The sequence below is a fragment of the Mesoplodon mirus genome, assembly GCF_964341445.2.
Source record: "Mesoplodon mirus genome assembly, chromosome: 3".
Taxonomy (NCBI): Eukaryota; Metazoa; Chordata; class Mammalia; order Artiodactyla; family Ziphiidae; genus Mesoplodon; species Mesoplodon mirus.
Window position 1 is genome coordinate 61,543,614 of NC_138978.1, and position 18,115 is coordinate 61,561,728.

General features: G+C 41.9%; 1 protein-coding gene across 3 annotated transcripts in view; it reads left to right on the forward strand.

Moving 5' to 3' along the window:
- Positions 1-18,115, forward strand: part of IL12RB2 (interleukin 12 receptor subunit beta 2) — a gene marked incomplete at its 5' end in the record, with an annotated part of 73,163 nt that overhangs the window by 51,199 nt on the left and 3,849 nt on the right. For 2 of the 3 annotated variants that reach the window (XM_082614909.1, XM_082614910.1), the window contains 6 exons: positions 879-1,079; positions 6,813-6,911; positions 7,002-7,160; positions 11,192-11,329; positions 14,110-14,200; positions 16,588-16,687. In XM_082614909.1, coding sequence (XP_082471035.1) covers positions 879-1,079; positions 6,813-6,911; positions 7,002-7,160; positions 11,192-11,329; positions 14,110-14,200; positions 16,588-16,687 — 788 coding nt within the window. The remainder of the gene's footprint in view (positions 1-878; positions 1,080-6,812; positions 6,912-7,001; positions 7,161-11,191; positions 11,330-14,109; positions 14,201-16,587; positions 16,688-18,115) is intronic. The other variant, XM_082614911.1, reaches the window with a different exon arrangement.

The following is an 18,115-nucleotide window of genomic DNA, read 5'->3' on the forward strand; positions in this document are numbered from 1 at the left end:
TTGTATGAATATATATGTACCACATCTTCTTTATCCATTCCTCTGTCGATGGACATTTAGGTTGCTTCCATGTCCTAGCTATTGTAAACAGTGCTGCAATGAATTTCGGTGTGCATGCATCCTTTCAGATCATGGTTTTCTCTGGATATAGGCCCAGGAGTGGAATTGCTGGGTCATATGATAGCTCTATTTTTAGTTTTTTAACGAACCTTCATACTGTTCTCCATAGTGGCTTTATCAATTTACATTCCCACCAACAGTGTAGGAGGGTGAGAGAGACACTTTTGCACAGGCACACACGAGGACATGTTAGAGAATGTTCATTGCATCCTTGTTTGTGTTGGCAAAAAGTTGGAAGGAAGCTACTGCTTGTCACTTGGAGACTGGACAAAGACAGGGTTGAGGCAGCCGTCTGAAGGAATGAGCTGGATTTTCACATAGCAGCAGGATGGATGTATCCTGGAAACATAATGTTGAGTGAAATAAAAAGTTAGGAAATGCATTAGATTTACTCCAAACATGTTTCATGAAAATCCAACACACCAGCATAAAGCAATACTAATTCTCAAGGACACATATATATGTAAATAAACATATGGGTGGTGGATTAGAAGGATGCATATTATATTCACTAGAGCAGGTACCCTTGGGGACACAGAAATGGGAAGTGAAATGGAAGGTGAAAGGGAAAATAATTTCATAAATAACACTACATAGGGTCCTGGCACTGATCTGAGAAGCTGGATGAACAAAATCTGTGAACCTGAAGTTCTTTAAAAGAAATCGTTTCTTGCTACAACTTTGCTGGGTTGAGTTGTTTTTTATGTCTTTATCCACTGTGATTTTATTTTTATCCCTCCCCCTCTTTCCCCATAAAGGGTTGCTGGCTCCTCAACAGGTCTCAGCAAACTCAGAGGGCATGGACAACCTCGTGGTGACATGGACACCTCCGGGGAAAGCTGCCACTGCTGTGCAGGAGTATGTGGTGGAATGGAGGGAACTCCATCCAGGGGCCAGCGCGCAGCCCCCTCTAGGCTGGTTGTGGAGTCCCCCCTACAACCTGTCTGCTCTGATTTCAGGTACTTAATTATTCACCTTCCTTCTAGAGGGTTTGTAAGTTCACGTTTTTTGATGAAATTGCAGGTGGGAACCCAGAGTCATGCCTGCAGTTACAGGCAGCTGCATGAGAAGAAGGATAGTGATGACCTAGAGCCCATCAGGATGCACCACTGCAGCCATAGAAGACTCACTGATTAACTAAAAACTCTAGAATTTATGGAAAACTCATGTGCCTGATACAGTGCCGTATAAGATGACTGAATAATGAACCCAACAAGCATGGCTGAGAGCTAAGTAGTAGCCAGTCAGTGTGATGGACACCTTGCATTTGGGAGTTCATTTAATTTTGAGAACAGTCATGTGCAGCAAGACTTATTATACCCATTGTACAGATGAGGAAACCAGAAGATCTTTCATTTCCAATTCTGCTACTTACTAGTTGTGTGATAACAAATCCAGAATTATCTATATGATAATTGGTGTCTCTAGTCCTCAAATTCTGAATCTGTCAGTGGTTAAAATCAAGTGATAGAAAGTGTCTGAAAATATATTCAAATAACTGGACAGAAGTTAATCAATGTCTTTTCTTTTTTTTTTTACAATCTCATTTTACCCTTGGAGCACATCCTAAATTTCTGTATCATACAATACGAATTTAAACTAAAAAGAAATCTCACAAATAGTCAACCATTCAATCCTGAGCATAAACAACATTGGACAATTGGAAAACAAGGTAGCCAAAGGCTCATTTAATCATTTTTATAAGTGATTGCTGTGGTGCACATCTTCCTCCCATGAGAGTCTGACCCTTGCCCTTTAGCTTTCATCATAGCAATCCCTAAATGGAGCTTGCCATTCCTGACCAGTGAAAAGAATCCTTAACCTCTTCTCTCAGAGGAGAGATCTAGTCCTAGTCACACTGCAGGCAGTTGACATTTGCCAAAGAAACATTAAAGGGCAAGGTCTCAGCTTTATTTTTTTCAAAGTTCTTAATTCACAAACTCTGAAGTCTTACTCTGTCTGTTAGCCACAGCCAGCTTCTTCTTCTTTTTTTTAAATTTTTTTAATTTTTATTTTTGGCTGTGTTGGGTCTTTGTTGCTGCACGCAGTCTTTCTCTAGTTACGGCGAGTGGGGGCTACTCTTCGTTGCGGTGCGTGGGCTCCTCATTGTGGTGGCTTCTTTTGTTGCGGAGCACGGGCTCTAGGCGTGTGGGCTTCAGTAGTTGCAGCAGTGGGGCTCAGTAGTTGTGACTCGTGAGCTCTAGAGTGCAGGCTCAGTAGTTGTGGCGCACAGGCTTAGTTGCTCTGTGGCATGTGGGATCTTCCCGGACCAGGGCTCGAACCCGTGTCCCCTGCATTGACAGGAGAATTCTTAACCACTGCGCCACCAGGGAAGCCCCACAGGCAGCTTCTAAGATTGTTTTGTGTTTAAAGTACTCAGAGGCCTCCCTTACTTACCAATGAATATGTTACCAAAAACCTATTAGTGAAATTCTTCTTATTTTAATTTTCCCAAAGAGAAACGGTATTATTTGCATATCAAAGTTAGGTTAGTTAGGGCTTCCCTGGTGGCACAGTGGTTGAGAGTCCGCCTGCCAATGCAGGGGACACGGGTTTGTGCCCCGGTCCGGGAAGATCCCACATGCCGCGGAGCGGCTGGGCCCGTGAGCCATGGCCGCTGAGCCTGCCCGTCCGGAGCCTGTGCTCCGCAACGGGAGAGGCCACAACAGTGAGAGGCCCGTGTACCGCAGGAAAAAAAAAAAAAAAGTTAGGTTAGTTAGATGGTCAGTTGCTTGAAAATCTTCTTCCAGGATGAATTTCAATGAACAAGGCATGTGACGTGTGTGCATGTGTGTGTGTGTGCTGAACCATTCAGAACATTCAGAAGCCGAAACTACAGTATTGTGCTCCTATTTTTCTCCTAATTGTTGTTCTATAATAATTCAAAATCATCATAAGATAATTAACGCTAATCAGCAGTATCACCCCAAATTAAAATGTTGATAAATGTATCTTCTGTATGGCAACGGATGTGTTAATTTAATGTGTTAAAAATGTCAATGTGATTTTTAAAGTATAAGTTCAGCATAGAGTTTAAAAGTTTTGCCTCCAGACTATCTGGGTTTGAGTCCTGGCTCTGTCACTTACTAAACTGTTTGATCCAGGGCAAATTGCTGAACCTCTCTGTGCCTTGGTTTCCTAATCTGTAAAATGGGGGTAGTATCACCTACCTCCCTGGCTTATTGTGAAGACTAACTGAAAGAGAAAACGTTTTGAACAGTACCTAGCAAATTTTAAGTGCTTAATAATTTAGCTATCATCATCATTATTATTATATGTGATGGAGCTATGATTTTAATAGGTTTTCAAGGTCTAAATCCCATATTTTCATTACACCATGACAGCTATTACACCTGACCAGAGGATACACACACCCTGCCTAAGGAGACAAGACTTCCACAAATGAAATAAACAGAGAGCACTGCATGATAATACACGAGCCAGTCCTTAACTGTGTGCCTCTTTTAGAGTCTAGCTACTCAGACTTCTAGTGGGTTGTATTCAGTTTTAATCACTGTACTTAAAAAGAGTGCTGCCTGGATAATCCAGTGAACATCAGAGGAAAGTGAGTAAGCCATTAGGGGTCTGGAACTTTTAATGTGGAAACCACTTAGCCCATAGAAGAGAATTCTGGATTGGGGCAGTGGGGGGTGGTTGATGGCTGTTACTGGCTTCGACATGTATGTAAGAAAGAGTATGTGTCCTTTGCTGTTTTGGAGAGCATAACGAAGGCCCTCTGCATAAAAATTATAAGAAGACAGATGTCAGCTCAATTTTGAGAAAGAACTTTCCTTATACTTGATGGTCTCTATTAAGACAGTTGATTGCCCCTCAAGGCAGTGTGTTCTCTGTCCCTAGAGTTGTTGCAGTAGAACCATTTTTCCTTTAGGGCTGTTATGCCCATCAAATCAGATGAAACAGTGGATAGAAAAGGCATTTACTGAACTCTAAACTGCTATATAATTGTAAACGCTTATTATAAACTGTATTAGGATGTAGCCCTTTGGGATACTTTGAACTATATAGTCCCTACAGTTCTTTCCTTTTAGAAATTCTATATTCTACACACAATGCATAAAATAGATGACAAGAGAGAATGTTTTCCATACTTAGGAAGTTAAAATGTTTCCTAAGTATGACATATTCATTTGAATAAAATGAATAATACTGGGTAAGATAACTATTAATTCAAGTTGTTCTCCCACTTGAAAACACTTGATCAACTATGAGTCTGTGTTGATGTTATGTTATGGAAATAAACAGTTAAAACTTAACTCATACTTATCACGAATTCAAAGTAACCCTCTCTAATAAGTAAGATGACTCATTGTCATTTGATCCTTACCAGTCTTTTCCCAGCATCTGGCTGGGGCCAAGTTGGGTGTTTTGGAGCAGACTACAATGAAGTCCACCTCCTGGATTATAAATTGGTGTGACCTAGGCTAGAAACTGTCAGTCCTGTCTTGTCTTGCTGAAAACAGTTCTGACCTTATAGAGATACTCCTTTTACAAATATGTAGACATCACAGTGTCTAGAAAACCTTCCCTGATGCCTAGCTATTTGGGCCCCTCTTCCGTATGGTCCCATCATACTTCCTCTGTGATTACTCCTCATTGCTGATCATTTACTATTTGCCTTCTCCCAGACTTAATAGGTGAATTTAGCTTTCTGCAGAAAAACCACCTAAGAGGTGGTTTATAAATGTGAAGACAGAGCCTTTGCCCAAGGGTGCCAGGTATATGTGTATGCATGGGGGTTTCAAGATATAAGCCTGGAAGTTGGGGCCAGACTGTAGAAAGAAATGAAAATGTTAACAGTATGGGCTTCAGGCCTCCCTGGTGGCGCAGTGGTCGAGAGTCCGCCTGCTGATGCAGGGGACACGGGTTCGTGCCCCGGTCTGGGAAGATCCCACATGCCGCGGAGCGGCTGGGCCCGTGAGCCATGGCTGCTGAGCCTGCGCGTCCGGAGCCTGTGCTCCGCAACGGGAGAGGCCACAACAGTGAGAGGCCCATGTACCGCAAAAACAAAAACAAACAAACAAAAAGAGTATGGGCTTCATCCACCAGCAGCAAAGGCTAAGGAATTTTTGAGGTAGGGAGCAGACAGTGATTAGGGGGTGTTCATGTAAGAATTAGTCAGTAAAACAGGAGTTCTTAAGGTCAGAACTGGGGAACAAGCTTGCTAGGGCTCTGCTCTTCATAGAAAGGAAAATGTCAGCTAAGTTATGGAGCCACATTTTCCTCCCTCCTCCACTAAGGGTAGGCTGTTCATAAGAAGGAACCCACAGCTTCTGATGCAGCAGTTCCCCAAGGCCTCTGCCCTGAACTCACACTTTTCATGGCAAAACGCAACGAAACCATCTGCCTAATGAGCTCATCTGGAACTCCCACATGGCACGGTGGTTGGTGGGTCCCTTCCAGAACTAGCGACAGAGCAGCCAGGCACCAGCCGCTCCCAAATGAAATGATTCCATATTCCGTGTTGCCCTCTGAGCTTCTGGGTCTGGAGGCTACCCACAAAGTATCTTTGGATTACAAGACTAAGCTGATTGCGGCCTCGCTCCATTTCACTCGGTTCATGAATACAAGTTGGAACTCACCCATGGCGTGAGTTCTGATTTCTTCATGGTCCCTTCTGACGGCACTGGTTGCACGTCTGAGCTTCATATACTACCTACTTGATGGAATATTTAAGGGACAATGGATTTTTATATAACACACACACTAGTAAATTATTTTGTGATGTAAAATTCTTCTTCCCAAAAAAGAAAATGTTAAACCCTAATCAACTGTCAGTGTAGGGGACCAGACCTACCTATGGCAGGGCATTGAACAATCTGGGAGAGTGTCCTTACCCTGACCACATGAGACTACAGTTAGGTACCTAACAGAAATAATCTTTTTCCTTTAAACTTTCATTGGGAGTTTAAAGATATGTCATGGGCAGTATCTATGAGAGGGGCCTTTTCTTTACAAGAAGTAGAAATTTGAGATTCATGGAAATAGGGAGTTTGGGTAGGGAAGAGTGACTTGCCAATAAACTTCATGACTGACAGAAAACTGCCAAGTGTGGCACTTTAAAACCTAGGAGGGAGGGCTTCCCTGGTGGCGCAGTGGTTGAGAGTCCGCCTGCCGATGCAGGGGATACGGGTTCATGCCCCGGTCCGGGAAGATCCCACGTGCCGCGGAGCAGCTGGGCCCATGAGCCATGGCCGCTGAGCCTGCGCTTCCAGAGCCTGTGCTCCGCAACAGGAGAGGCCACAACAGTGAGAGGCCTGCATACCGAAAAAAAAAAAAAGCTAGGAAGGAGTATTAACATTCCCAGGTATCTTCCTAATCTTCCAAGCTGTGAAGCAACTGAGATCTGAGTGGAACATGGTACGAGGAGAGGGGGAAGGGGGGAGGGGGGGGAACAAAGGGGTAGATTGCACTGAGCGCCCCTGATTAGTCACGCCTGAATGTGTCATCCCATGCTGCCCTGTCAGAGCCTGATAAGCATCTAGGGAATTAGAAGAGCCGTTCAGGTGCTATGCCTGCAAAACACCACCCTTACTTTTCTGTAAACGGCAAATAATGTCTTTGTAAAAGTCAAAGTTTTTCCTTGAAGGTAAGTTTTGTTTCAAAAGCTGTCTGTGTGGTTTTCTTTAAATCCTTGTTTCACCCAGAGTAGCGTCTGTCTTTATGTCTTGCAGAAAACATAAAACCCTACATCTGTTATGAAATCCACGTGCATGCACTTTCAGGGGACCAGGGAGGATGCAGCTCCATCCGGGGTAACTCTAAGCACAAAGGTGAGTCTTGGGACCTTTTGTCCAATTTTGCTGTAGTTTAATGGTTTGGATTTGGAGGGTGACAAAAGCCTCCTGTGTTCTACTTCACAGCACCACTGAGTGGCCCCCACATTAATGCCATCTCAGAGGAAAAAGGGAGCATTTTAATTTCATGGAATGAAATTCCAGCCCGGGAGCAAATGGGCTGCATCCTCCATTACAGGATATATTGGAAGGAACGGGACTCCGATTCCCAGCCTCAGCTTTGTGGTATGTGTGAGAAACAAAGGCAGCAGGGTCTTTCTTGTTTAGATGTTGGGAAAACACAAGCGTGTGCAAGTGCTAGCACCATACCTGGCACTTAGTAGGTGCTCCATAAATATATGTGAAATTAATTGAATGAAGAAAAATAGACATCTAAACACACACACACACTCACACACACAAAGTTACTGAATATGTGTTACGTGCCAAGCAAATTGAAGAAATGAAGTTAGTGGACGAGGCTCTCAAGGAACTTACTCATATGGGGAGATAGCATTTCAAAAAGCAATAAGGGTACTTTGATACTATTATATAGACCCTTGAGGCTTGCAGGAAATGCATTTGGAGAATCTTTGAATCACCACACTTGCAAATACCATCATAGCATATTATTTTCTCCTTAAGTGGATAAAATACAATTTAAGTAACTCCTTATGACCCGTAATTATGCTGTTAAGACTAAAGCAATTAAATTCTGGCTGGAGCATTATCTCAAATGATTTCCTCACTCGTTCACCGAGCAGTTCCAAGTCACTTGCCAGATTTAATGTTCTACTCTTTGATTTACTCAGTTTTGTTTTGTTTTTCCTGGCTTGAGCTTCCCTTTAGTATTTCATAGGCAGCTGGCTTTCTTTCAGGAGCATTTATCATAAAGAAGCAACCATTTTATTCCTTCATGAGAACTATTAGGTCCAAGAAGAATGTAACAAAGCCAGCCTGAGATGTAGGTGTCCGAGGGCTGCCTGCAGAGTGATTTTTACCTGGGAAACTTGAGGAATTGGTCCTCTCTCTTGACCTTAGATCTGCAGTACTGCTTTTCTAAAAGTTATGACTTTTAAAGCTAATTAATTTCTTATTATATAAATAATATTTGTATATAGTAAAAGCATTCAAATAGTTCAAAAAGATATAAAGTGGAAATTATCCCTTCCTCCATACTTAGGCTGTTAGCAGTTCTTTGTGTGTTCGTCCAGAAAAAAACTTAATGTATACACTAGCATACATTTGGGATAACCATCTATATTTTGATCTGCACCTTACTTTTTCCTCTCAATAATACATACTGAGATCTTTCCATATCAATCTATGTGGACTTGTCTCATTCTTTTTTTAACAGCTTTATAGTATTCCACTGTAAGATCTTAAAATAATCAGCTTAATAATCCACCATTGTTAAATACAGCGGATCACTGAACAGAACTGCTCCCCACTGTCGGGGTAAGGCAGTTCTGAAATGCACCCCCAAAGGTGATGAATCAATTGATCTCATCATGAGCCATTTGGAATACTTCATATGAAATTTGCTCCCCCCAAACTTTTTCATTTTGATAGAATTTAAACCAAGATGCTTATTTACAACAAGATCAACATGGTTAGATGGTTCTTAAATCTGCTCTTGTAGATGTTGTAGAAATTACCTACATTTTTTGCACCAAATCTGATGAATCCAAAGTCTGTGTAAGGGTATTTTAAAATACGTTTAAAGGGGAGAAGGTGCAGATTCAAAGCCCTGTTTTGTACCAGTTTAGATGGTTTCCCTTTTAGCACTTATAGGTGAACAAAGACCTGTTCCCTATCTTCAGAGAGCTCACAGTGCACCCAGGGAGACGGAAAAGTACACAAAAGTGATGTGTAAGTGCTGTAATCAAGGACTGACACCTACTATTGCATTGGGCAACCAGAAATCATTGGCAAATCCACAAGTGCCATTTCTAGAGAGTGGTAGAGGGCAGTAGGTTGAGGAGGAGGGAAAAAGAAAGCAGAGAGGCTCCACATCAGCAAAAGGAGGATGGAGTTCCAAGACGTCTTCTGTCACGGCCCCTAACAGCACAAGCAGGGTGCAGTAGGAACACTTTGCCTGCCTGGGCAGGCGAACGGGGTAGCCCTGGGGCGGGGCATCTGCGTTCCCCAGGTGATTTGGGTACACAGCCACTCCTCTGGAAGTTTGTTGATACTGCCATGTGCACTGCTCTACGGGCACACACATTCTACTTATCACTTGGCTGTTTTTGCCAACATGAGGGCAGAAGCCGTGGCAGTTAGCTCACCATTGTCTCCCCCTTACCTATAATACAGCCAAGCACCCAGTAGGTGCTTAATAAAAATAGTATTTTTTGAATAACAAATGGGTGAATACTGCCCTGGGCTTTGTCAAACCAATGCAGATGTTTAGATAAAAGCTGATTTCCAGGAGCCATGCAGCTGTTTTGCCTGGTACCACTTGACCTTCTTACTGGTGACCTTTCAGATGATTGGCAACCATCACATCTCCCTAAACTGGTGCCTTTGTCATTTAACCACCTTAAACCTAAAGTTTCAGATCCAAGAACTGAATGGCCTCCTTTATCTCTGCCAGAGATCACAGCCCAGACAAGGCAGCAGAACCAGTATTTCCTGCATGACTTCTTTCTTCCTTTACTCAACTCAACCTATTTGCCAACCAAACTGCTGACACCATCACCCTCCTCTTGGCTTCCCCCATAGTTTCTATTTTTATTCTTCACATCTACACATGTGCATGTATCTGTGTTTGCGTGTAAACTTTTTTGGCCCAGCAAATCATTCAAACTCCTTCCCTTGTGTTCCAACGGCTCATTCACTCCTGGAGTTAAGGATGCCCTAACACAGTTGGATGACTGACTCCCTGATGCTCGCCTATGCTTTGCTGCAGCAATATGAGCAGAAAGTCTCTCCCAAATTATTTTTTTAGTCCCCTGCCTTGGGAATAAGAGACATTTTAGTGTAATCATATAGCTGAAGTCTGTGCAAGCAATTTCATCAGGTTAAAGTAGGCTTGGGAATTTTCCACATGGTACTTTTTCTCAAAAGGATGTAAAATATAGAAATTGCTCTGATAGTCACAGCTGTTAAATGATCTGCTCAGGCCTCAGCTCCTTTGGGTGGAGTGGATGCAATAATACAGGGTTCCATCTTACTGGTCACACATAGTAAGTAGGGGTGAGTGAGTGTAAGGGGTCTGTTTTCCCTACTAGATGGTGAAGTCTTTGAGGCAGATTCTGTGCCTTGGTGCCTTGTCCAGGGCAGACACTCAATAAATATGTGTGACTGTTGAAATAAATTCAGCAAACAGGGTCAAAATCTGACTTGCCCTGGGGTTTGTGAGACAGTAAATAATGTTGAGGCACAAAGTGCTGAGTTCTTCTAGTTTCCACTTTGATCACCAGCACACACACAAGTCTGCTGAGCAAACCAGTAGGCTACACCTGTCAAAGTTCTTGCCTCGATTTTACAGCCCCCCTCAGTTTTTGAGAGGTCACTCCAAAACTCACACCCAGCAGATCCCTGGAGGAGGAGACTGCCTATTTACTAAAGGCTACTGATATTCATGACTCTTGGAGGAAAAAAACAGCATAAACACATTGCTCAAAAACCAAAATCTTACTTGCTGAGAACCTGCAGGGGTGTTAAAGCATAAAGAACTGACAGTCTAGCCTTAAACTACCAAAATAAATCTAAGTACCATTGCTCTTATTTTTTAGATTTTATGTCAAATTGAAGCAGATCAATGATTAAACCCACTAAGACCAGTACCCAGAACTTACCAAAAAATAAAAAAGGAAGTCAGAATTAATAAATGTTATTAATGTCTATTTCATTAATTGCTAAACTTAGCTTGCTTAAAAATTCCATTGATAATAATTTGTACATTTAATTTCCTCCCCAGGAGTTCTCAAATATACCTGATAAATGTTGGAAACATTATAGTCATAGGAAATAAAAGAAGTTACTACAGCTAAATAGTTTCAAAAGCAAAATAATAAAAATTCTTTGAAAAGATTTTACCACAGAAAAAAATATAATTCTTCTGATATGCTGTGAAGTGGTGCCTTCATAAATGACAGTGCCTAGGGCCTTTTAAAGTATTAAGTATTAATGAATTAGGACTACTTCAAAGCAGAAATGTGCTTTTCTCTTTCAAATTAAATGAAGCATTAACAAGTAAAAATGAGTAAGAGCCCACATTCAGATATTTCCTTTAATTTGTGCCTTAACCTTTATATTTATCTTCCTTTCAGAAATTCCCTATAGGGTCTCCCCAAATTCTCATCCCATAGACAGCCTGCGGCCCAGAGTGACATACATTCTATGGATGACAGCTCTGACAGCTGCTGGTGAAAGCCCCCAAGGAAATGAAAGAGAATTTTGTCTTCAAGGTAAGAACCACCCTTAGAGAGGGCAAGTCCACTGTGAATTCCTATATAGGAGTATACTCCCACTACTTGATATGGAGATTATCAGATTTTCTGTAATTCACTAATTACTTTCTTGCTGCTATACCTTTGCACTTGCTATTTCCTCTAACCAGAGTGCCCTACCATTACATTGTCTGCTTGGAGACAGTGTCTACTCATTTTTCTAAACTCAGCAAAAATGTTGCCCCCTCCAGAAAGCCTTCCCAAATGCACATCCATATTTCCTTCATAATGCGCTATACTTGACCCCTATTCAAAACTCTGAATCCAATAGGCAGGGACTAGTATCTGTTTAATCTCTATCATCAAGGTCTAGAATGGCACCCAGCACATAGTACTTGTTAAATAAATACCTGTTCAATGAATGATGAGAATAATCCCCAAAATAATACAGCTACTGCATATCAGATAGTTATGTGCCAGGCACTGTGTTAAGCTCTTTGAATACTGTATTAGTTTGCTGGGGCTCTTGTAACAAAGTACCACAAACTGAGTGGCTTAAACAACAGAAATTCATTTCCTCACAGTTCTGGAAGCTGGAAGTCTGAGATCAAGGTGTCAACAGAGTTGGCTTCCTCCAAGGGCTGTGAGAGAATCTGTTCCACGCCTCTCACCTCGCGACTGGGGGCAATCTTTGGCATTCCTTGGTTTCTAGATCTCTACCTTCATCTCACTTAGAGTTTTCCTTGTGTGTTTCTCTTTGTTCAAAATTCCCCTTTTTACAAGGATACCAGTCATATCAGACTAGGGGCCACCCTACTCCAGCCTGACCTGTCTTAACTAATTACCTCTGCAATGACCCTATTTACAAATAAGGTCACTTTCTGAGGTACTGCAAGTTAGAACTTCAATATATGAATTTTGGGGGTGGGAGGACACAATTCAACACATGTAACACATACGTTTACTCGTTTAATCCTGACCACAACCATGTAATGTGCCTGCTTTACACGCCTGTACCTGGCCATACTACCAGGCACTCAATATGAAATGAATAAAAGAATGAGAGATTATGATGCCTTTTTACAGGTATGAGGTACAAAAAAATTACCCAAGGTCTTAGAGGTGGCAAGTGGCAGAACTACAAATCAGACACAGATTTGAGTTTCTTAAGTTAAATTTGAGTATGTGAAGAAGTGACCCAGTTAACATGGGTTTCTCTCCACTGGCTAAATTATGCTGTTCTCTCTGGCAGCGCCCGTTTGCATCTGCTCTAAGCATAAAACAAGCTGTTCTTGCTTTGTGACATGGAGTATCAAGTTAATCATTCAGGACTTTGTTGTTCTATGCCAGATACTCCTCCACTGGGAAAAGTGACAAGCCCTCTTCTCAAGCACTCCCATGAAAGTTAACTTGTGAGCAATTAATTGGACTAAGGACTCAGCATCTTTCTACTCCTGGTACTCCAGGCTTGTCCCATCTGCCCAGAAAGAAAGGCAGATGCTAACGAAATGTCAGATTGTGCCGATTGTGTGGGGTGGTAACAAGGTTTCCTGCATTAACTCCCCTGTTCAGCTCTAGGAAAAGCCCCTCTCACAGGGGCTAGCAGGTCTCTGGCCGCTAGTGGCCCCTGGTCACCCTCCCTCCTACCCTGTTCTTCACTCTATCAGAAGAAGAATCTTTCTACAAGATCCCTGTTGCTGACATTCTACCTCCTGTTGCAACCCATCAGTGGTTCCCCACTGGCTGTCAAGCTAGAATTTAAACTGCTTTGTTACCAAGCCCTGCACGACCTGGTCCTGTTCATCCATCTAGCTTTGTTGTCTGCCGCACACTCATCATTCATACTGGAAAGCAAGACCAGGCTATTTGTGGTTGCTGAAGCACTCGCTCTTTCCTCCGTCCATGCTTGCTGTCTGTCTAGTCTGCACTTCCCTAACTTGTCCACTTAGCCAACTCCTAGCCATCCGACTCCAAACTTTTGACATCCTGCCTTTTGGGAAACCTTCCTGAGCTGTTCGTGAAGCCATTTCCCATGCTGTTCTCTGCGACACTGCTTTGTACATACTGTTTTTACATGTACCCCGTGGCATCATGGTTTACTGTTTACATGTTTACACATCTGTCTCCTGGACTATCTTCAGAGCCCATGTCCCATTCATCTGTGTATCACAGCACCTAACCTGGCCTGTTCCATGGTTTACACTCAATAAATGTTGGATGAATTAATGAAAAATTCCAACACATAGTGAAATATTTACATGTCTATAGGAAGGAATCAGAACAATTTCAAAGACCCTAGGTAGACAGAGGGCTTATCCAATGGTTGGGAAAATTAATAGCTACCATTTCTTGAGGCCTCCTCTGTTCAGATACATGGCTGTGCCCTTTAAATACACCATCTCTAATGTTCACAACAACCTGCAAGGTAGATGTCATCGTTCACCTTTTATAGATCAAGAATCTGAGGTCCACACATCAGTCAGTGGCAGAGATAGGACTAGAATCCAGGGCTCCCAGTTCACAACCAGTGCTTTGTATACCACACTCCCTTTCTTTCTGCATCTATTAGAGGAAGAAGCCCTTGTAGGGCTGGAGCTCCTTCCTTGGAACCATAGTATTGGCCCCTTTGGCCCGGCCCTGTCTTCCTTCCTTGATGGGCGAAAGAGAGTTGGCCTTGTTCCTGAGTCTAGCTATCCAGGAGCTGTGGGTAAAGCCCAGCGGGTTCACACAACAGTCAGTATTTAGAAATGTTCATTGACGATAACTCAGTCACAGGGTTTGCTAACTTTTCGTTTCAGGTAAAGCCAATTGGAGCACATTTGTGGCACCAAGCATTTGCATGGGTGTCATCGTGGTGGGCGTTCTCTCAGTGCGTTGCTTCCGGCAAAAGTAAGTTCATTACGCCTGCCGACTTTGGTAATTTTTTTTTTTTCATATAATAGCTGTTGCTGCTATGGGTCAAAAAAATGGTTACTCTCCTACATCACTGGTAGCACACTAAATATATTCACCTTTTTGGGGTGACAGTATATGTTTAGTTTTTTAAAATATTAAACATTTCACCTAGCAATTCCCATCTAAGTACATCATAGGTATACACAGATATTTAGTGGCAACTATGTTCACTGAAGTATCGTTCATAGAAGGAAAACAATTTGAAGCAACCTAAATGCCTAACGATGTGGGATTGGTTAAATAAATCACAGTATATTTCATGCTATACAGCATACTATGCATTCATTAAAGATGTAGAAGAAAATTAAATGGTATGAATATTTGCTATATTACATTTTTAAAAGCAGGTTGCAAAACATGTACATTCATTTTTTAAAAATAGTGCATACACACGTGCCCACAGACACACAAGATATATTAGTTAGCATTAAATTTGGTTGTGTGTAACATAAAAATAATATGACAAATGAGCTAAGTTTCTCACCCAGGTAAAGTAAGTAAACTCAGGTAACGGCTGGTGTAGGAGGTCCCCAGTCATCAGAGACCTAGGCTCCTTCTTTTTCTGCTTCCTGTCCCGACACTGGCTTTCATCATCAAGTTCACCTCATGGTCCAATGGCTGCAGGAACTATGGCCATCATGCCTGCATTCTACAACTACAGGGAGAAGGGAGGTGCCCACACCCACCTTTTCAAGACACATGAAGAAGTCACACATGGCACTTTAGGTTACCTCTCATTGGCCAGAACTTGGTGAGGCAAGGGAGGCTTAAAACTGTGGCCTTTTAGCTGGGCTCATTGTTGTCCCAGTAAATCAGTGTCCCCTTTCTAAGAAAGAGGGGAAAATGGGTATTGGACGGCAGTTAATACTCTCTGCTCCAAGGACATACACTAAAATATTAATGGTGGTTATGACAGGGGATAGAATCATAGCGCTTTTAGTTCTATTTAACTGTATTTCCTAAAATTTCTTTAAACATGTATTATTTGGTAAAGAGAATTTTTTAAATGAGTTAGTTATTCAATAGTTTTCTTCAGATGTTGTGTAATGTAGGAGAAGAGGTCAAAATAAAACTAGCTCAAAGTCATTCTACTAGTCATTGAAACTGTCTGAAAGGTTTTCCATTTATTGAAGCTCTCCCATATGTGATAGATACTTCAAAGCAGAGCTCTCTTTAGGTAGACTTTGAAAAAGTTGAACTCAAAGAGCCAACTAGGATCACATGCATCCTCTCTTCAGGGAAATAGTATCAGTTAGGGTGGAGGCTTCTGCTGTTAAAGAAAAAAAAAGAGCCCCCAAATATAGTGGCTTTAACAAAATAGCTCATTTTTCTCCCATGTAATAGTTCTAAGGTATGTCATCCAGACTGGTTGGCAGCTCTGCTCCACACTGTCATTTAGGGATCCAATTGTCTTCCACTTTATTGGCCCACCATCCCTTGGGTACTTTCCTCATCTGCATGATCTATACTATGTCACAGGTACCTCTGCTCACATTTCTTTGGAAAAAACCTAGTCACATGGCCTCATCTCTTGTTTCAAAGGTTTGAACACGTCCCAGAAGCTTACTTTTCTTATTAAACAAAGTGTGTTAAAGCCAAGTCTTTAAAAATGCTTCATATTGGTCTTGAATTTTTTTAAAAAATAGTCAAAATAGTTAAGTCATATGCATATGAGAAACATTTTTAGGATTTTTTCTTCCACATAAACTCATTTTAAAATATTTTCAAAAACCCAGAGGTGTGGTAAGAAGAAATAAAAAGACCCTCTGATCACCAAATACAACTACTTTAATAGTTTGGATATTTCCATATTGGTATTTTTTCCTTGGCTTTTTTTTTTTTTACTTGGTTATGTCCAAGCTGCTTATACCACCTGTATCCCATTTTACTCTGTTTTCATTACAAGCTCTTTATAAACATTCTAATTTACTAAATATAAATAGTAATCTCCCCAAGGGTATTGACCATGTCCTCTTGTTTGCTGTTTTATCCCCAGCATGTGGCACTGTGCTGGTCATACATTAAGGATTCAATCAACATTTGTTGAGTACTTGGCTGCTTAGTGATAGCTAAACATTACACCGAGCAAAAGTTCCATAGTTTATTTAGCAAACCCTACATGGTTGCACCATGAGTCTTTATCATCTATCCAAACTTCACAGAAAACTAGTCCAGACTTGGATGATACATCATCTTTCTCCTGCAGTGTTTACATTTTACTCATTTGCATACCCCTACACTGAAGTCACTGCACTAAGAACCTGTGCTTCCATGCCACTGTGTGCCCACTTAACCAATGTCACTGTTTTCTTTACCTGCAGGGTATTTGTTCTCCTTTTGGCCCTCAGACCTCAGTGGTGTAGCAAAGAAATTCCAGACCCAGCGAATAGCACTTGGGCCAAGAAATATCCCATTGTGGAGGTAAGGTATAAAGCCTTAGTGGTCAGTTGATGGGGTTCTGGTGATCAGTACATCTAAATCTTTCATTGTAGTTACAGGGAAACCTCGGTGTTTAGATCCTATGGATAAGCTGCTTATCACGAGTGCTAGGTTACCATCTGAGTCATCACTCCCATGCACAGGAATTTTCTGAAGCTTGTGACCAAGACTAAAAGACCCCTAACTAACTTTTCATTCCTCTCTATGCCTTCTGTTCCTCTCCTCACCTCAGCTCACTTCAAAAGAAATTTAAAAAGCAAATATATTTGCCAAGCAGTAGTCTGAGCATTGGCTCATCCAAATTCAAGAGCACTGAAGCTTTACTGTGATGTTCCCCGTCCTGTGTGAGCACAGAACAGACAAATAGAGCCCAGACTATTTTGGCCTTGGCAGGAAGCCAGTAAGTCATTCCATTGTGTAAGGAAAAGGTTTTAAGGCAGGAGAGGTTGCTCAGCTGGCAGATGAGAGTGCTGGGAGTAAAGGACACGCAGGGAGCGGCTGCCACACAGTCCTAGGAGGGAAGAGCAGCTCACAGCAGGCAGCAGGGTCTGTCTCTGATGGAGGGTCTTGAAGTTGAAGGCATCTGAACGTGGAGCAAGACTGTGCACTGAAGGGGAGCAAAGGGGAGGAGAGGGGTGCCCACATTCTTCCCATCACCCGGCGCCTCGGCAGCCCCGCACTCTCATGTCATATAGCCCTCCTCCTCCAAGATTCTTCTCTTCAGCCACCCCTGCCTCATCCAGAAGCCAGTGGTACCAGCCGCCTCTCAGAGAAAGAGCTGGTCCCAGCCATGTCTGCCTCCGTAGGAAGTTAAGTCACCGCAGTTTAATGCCTTTGAAATAAGGCCACCTCTGCCACTTACTATGTCAATGACCCTTGAGCGCTTGCCCGATGACATGAGCCTTAGTTTCATCCTCCGTAAAATAGGAATTGACAATATCTCTCATATATATTGTTGTGAAGACTAAGTAAGATGCCATGTAAAGCACATGGGTCACACAAGGCAAAGATCATTCATTTTCTTCCCAGGAAGATTTATACTTGAAGTCTCCTCTCTCTATTGAGGAGTTTTGTCGCTGTTAAGTTACAGTAGCAAGAACAGTATAATAATAACAGTATATGTATGTGCGTGTGTATGTCATATATATGATAGACGTTTGATATATATTTGATTATACATGACATATAATTATGATATACAACAGTATTACGTAATAATATATTTATGTTTATATATACACATAACATACCTTACTTTCTATATGCCAGGCACTTTAAAAATTGTTTTCATGCATTAACACCTAATCTGTACAACAGCTATATGAGATTGTAATATTATTATCCCCATTTTTCAGGTGAGGAAAGTGAGGGACAGAGGACTCAGTAACTTGCCCAATGTTAGTCAGCTAG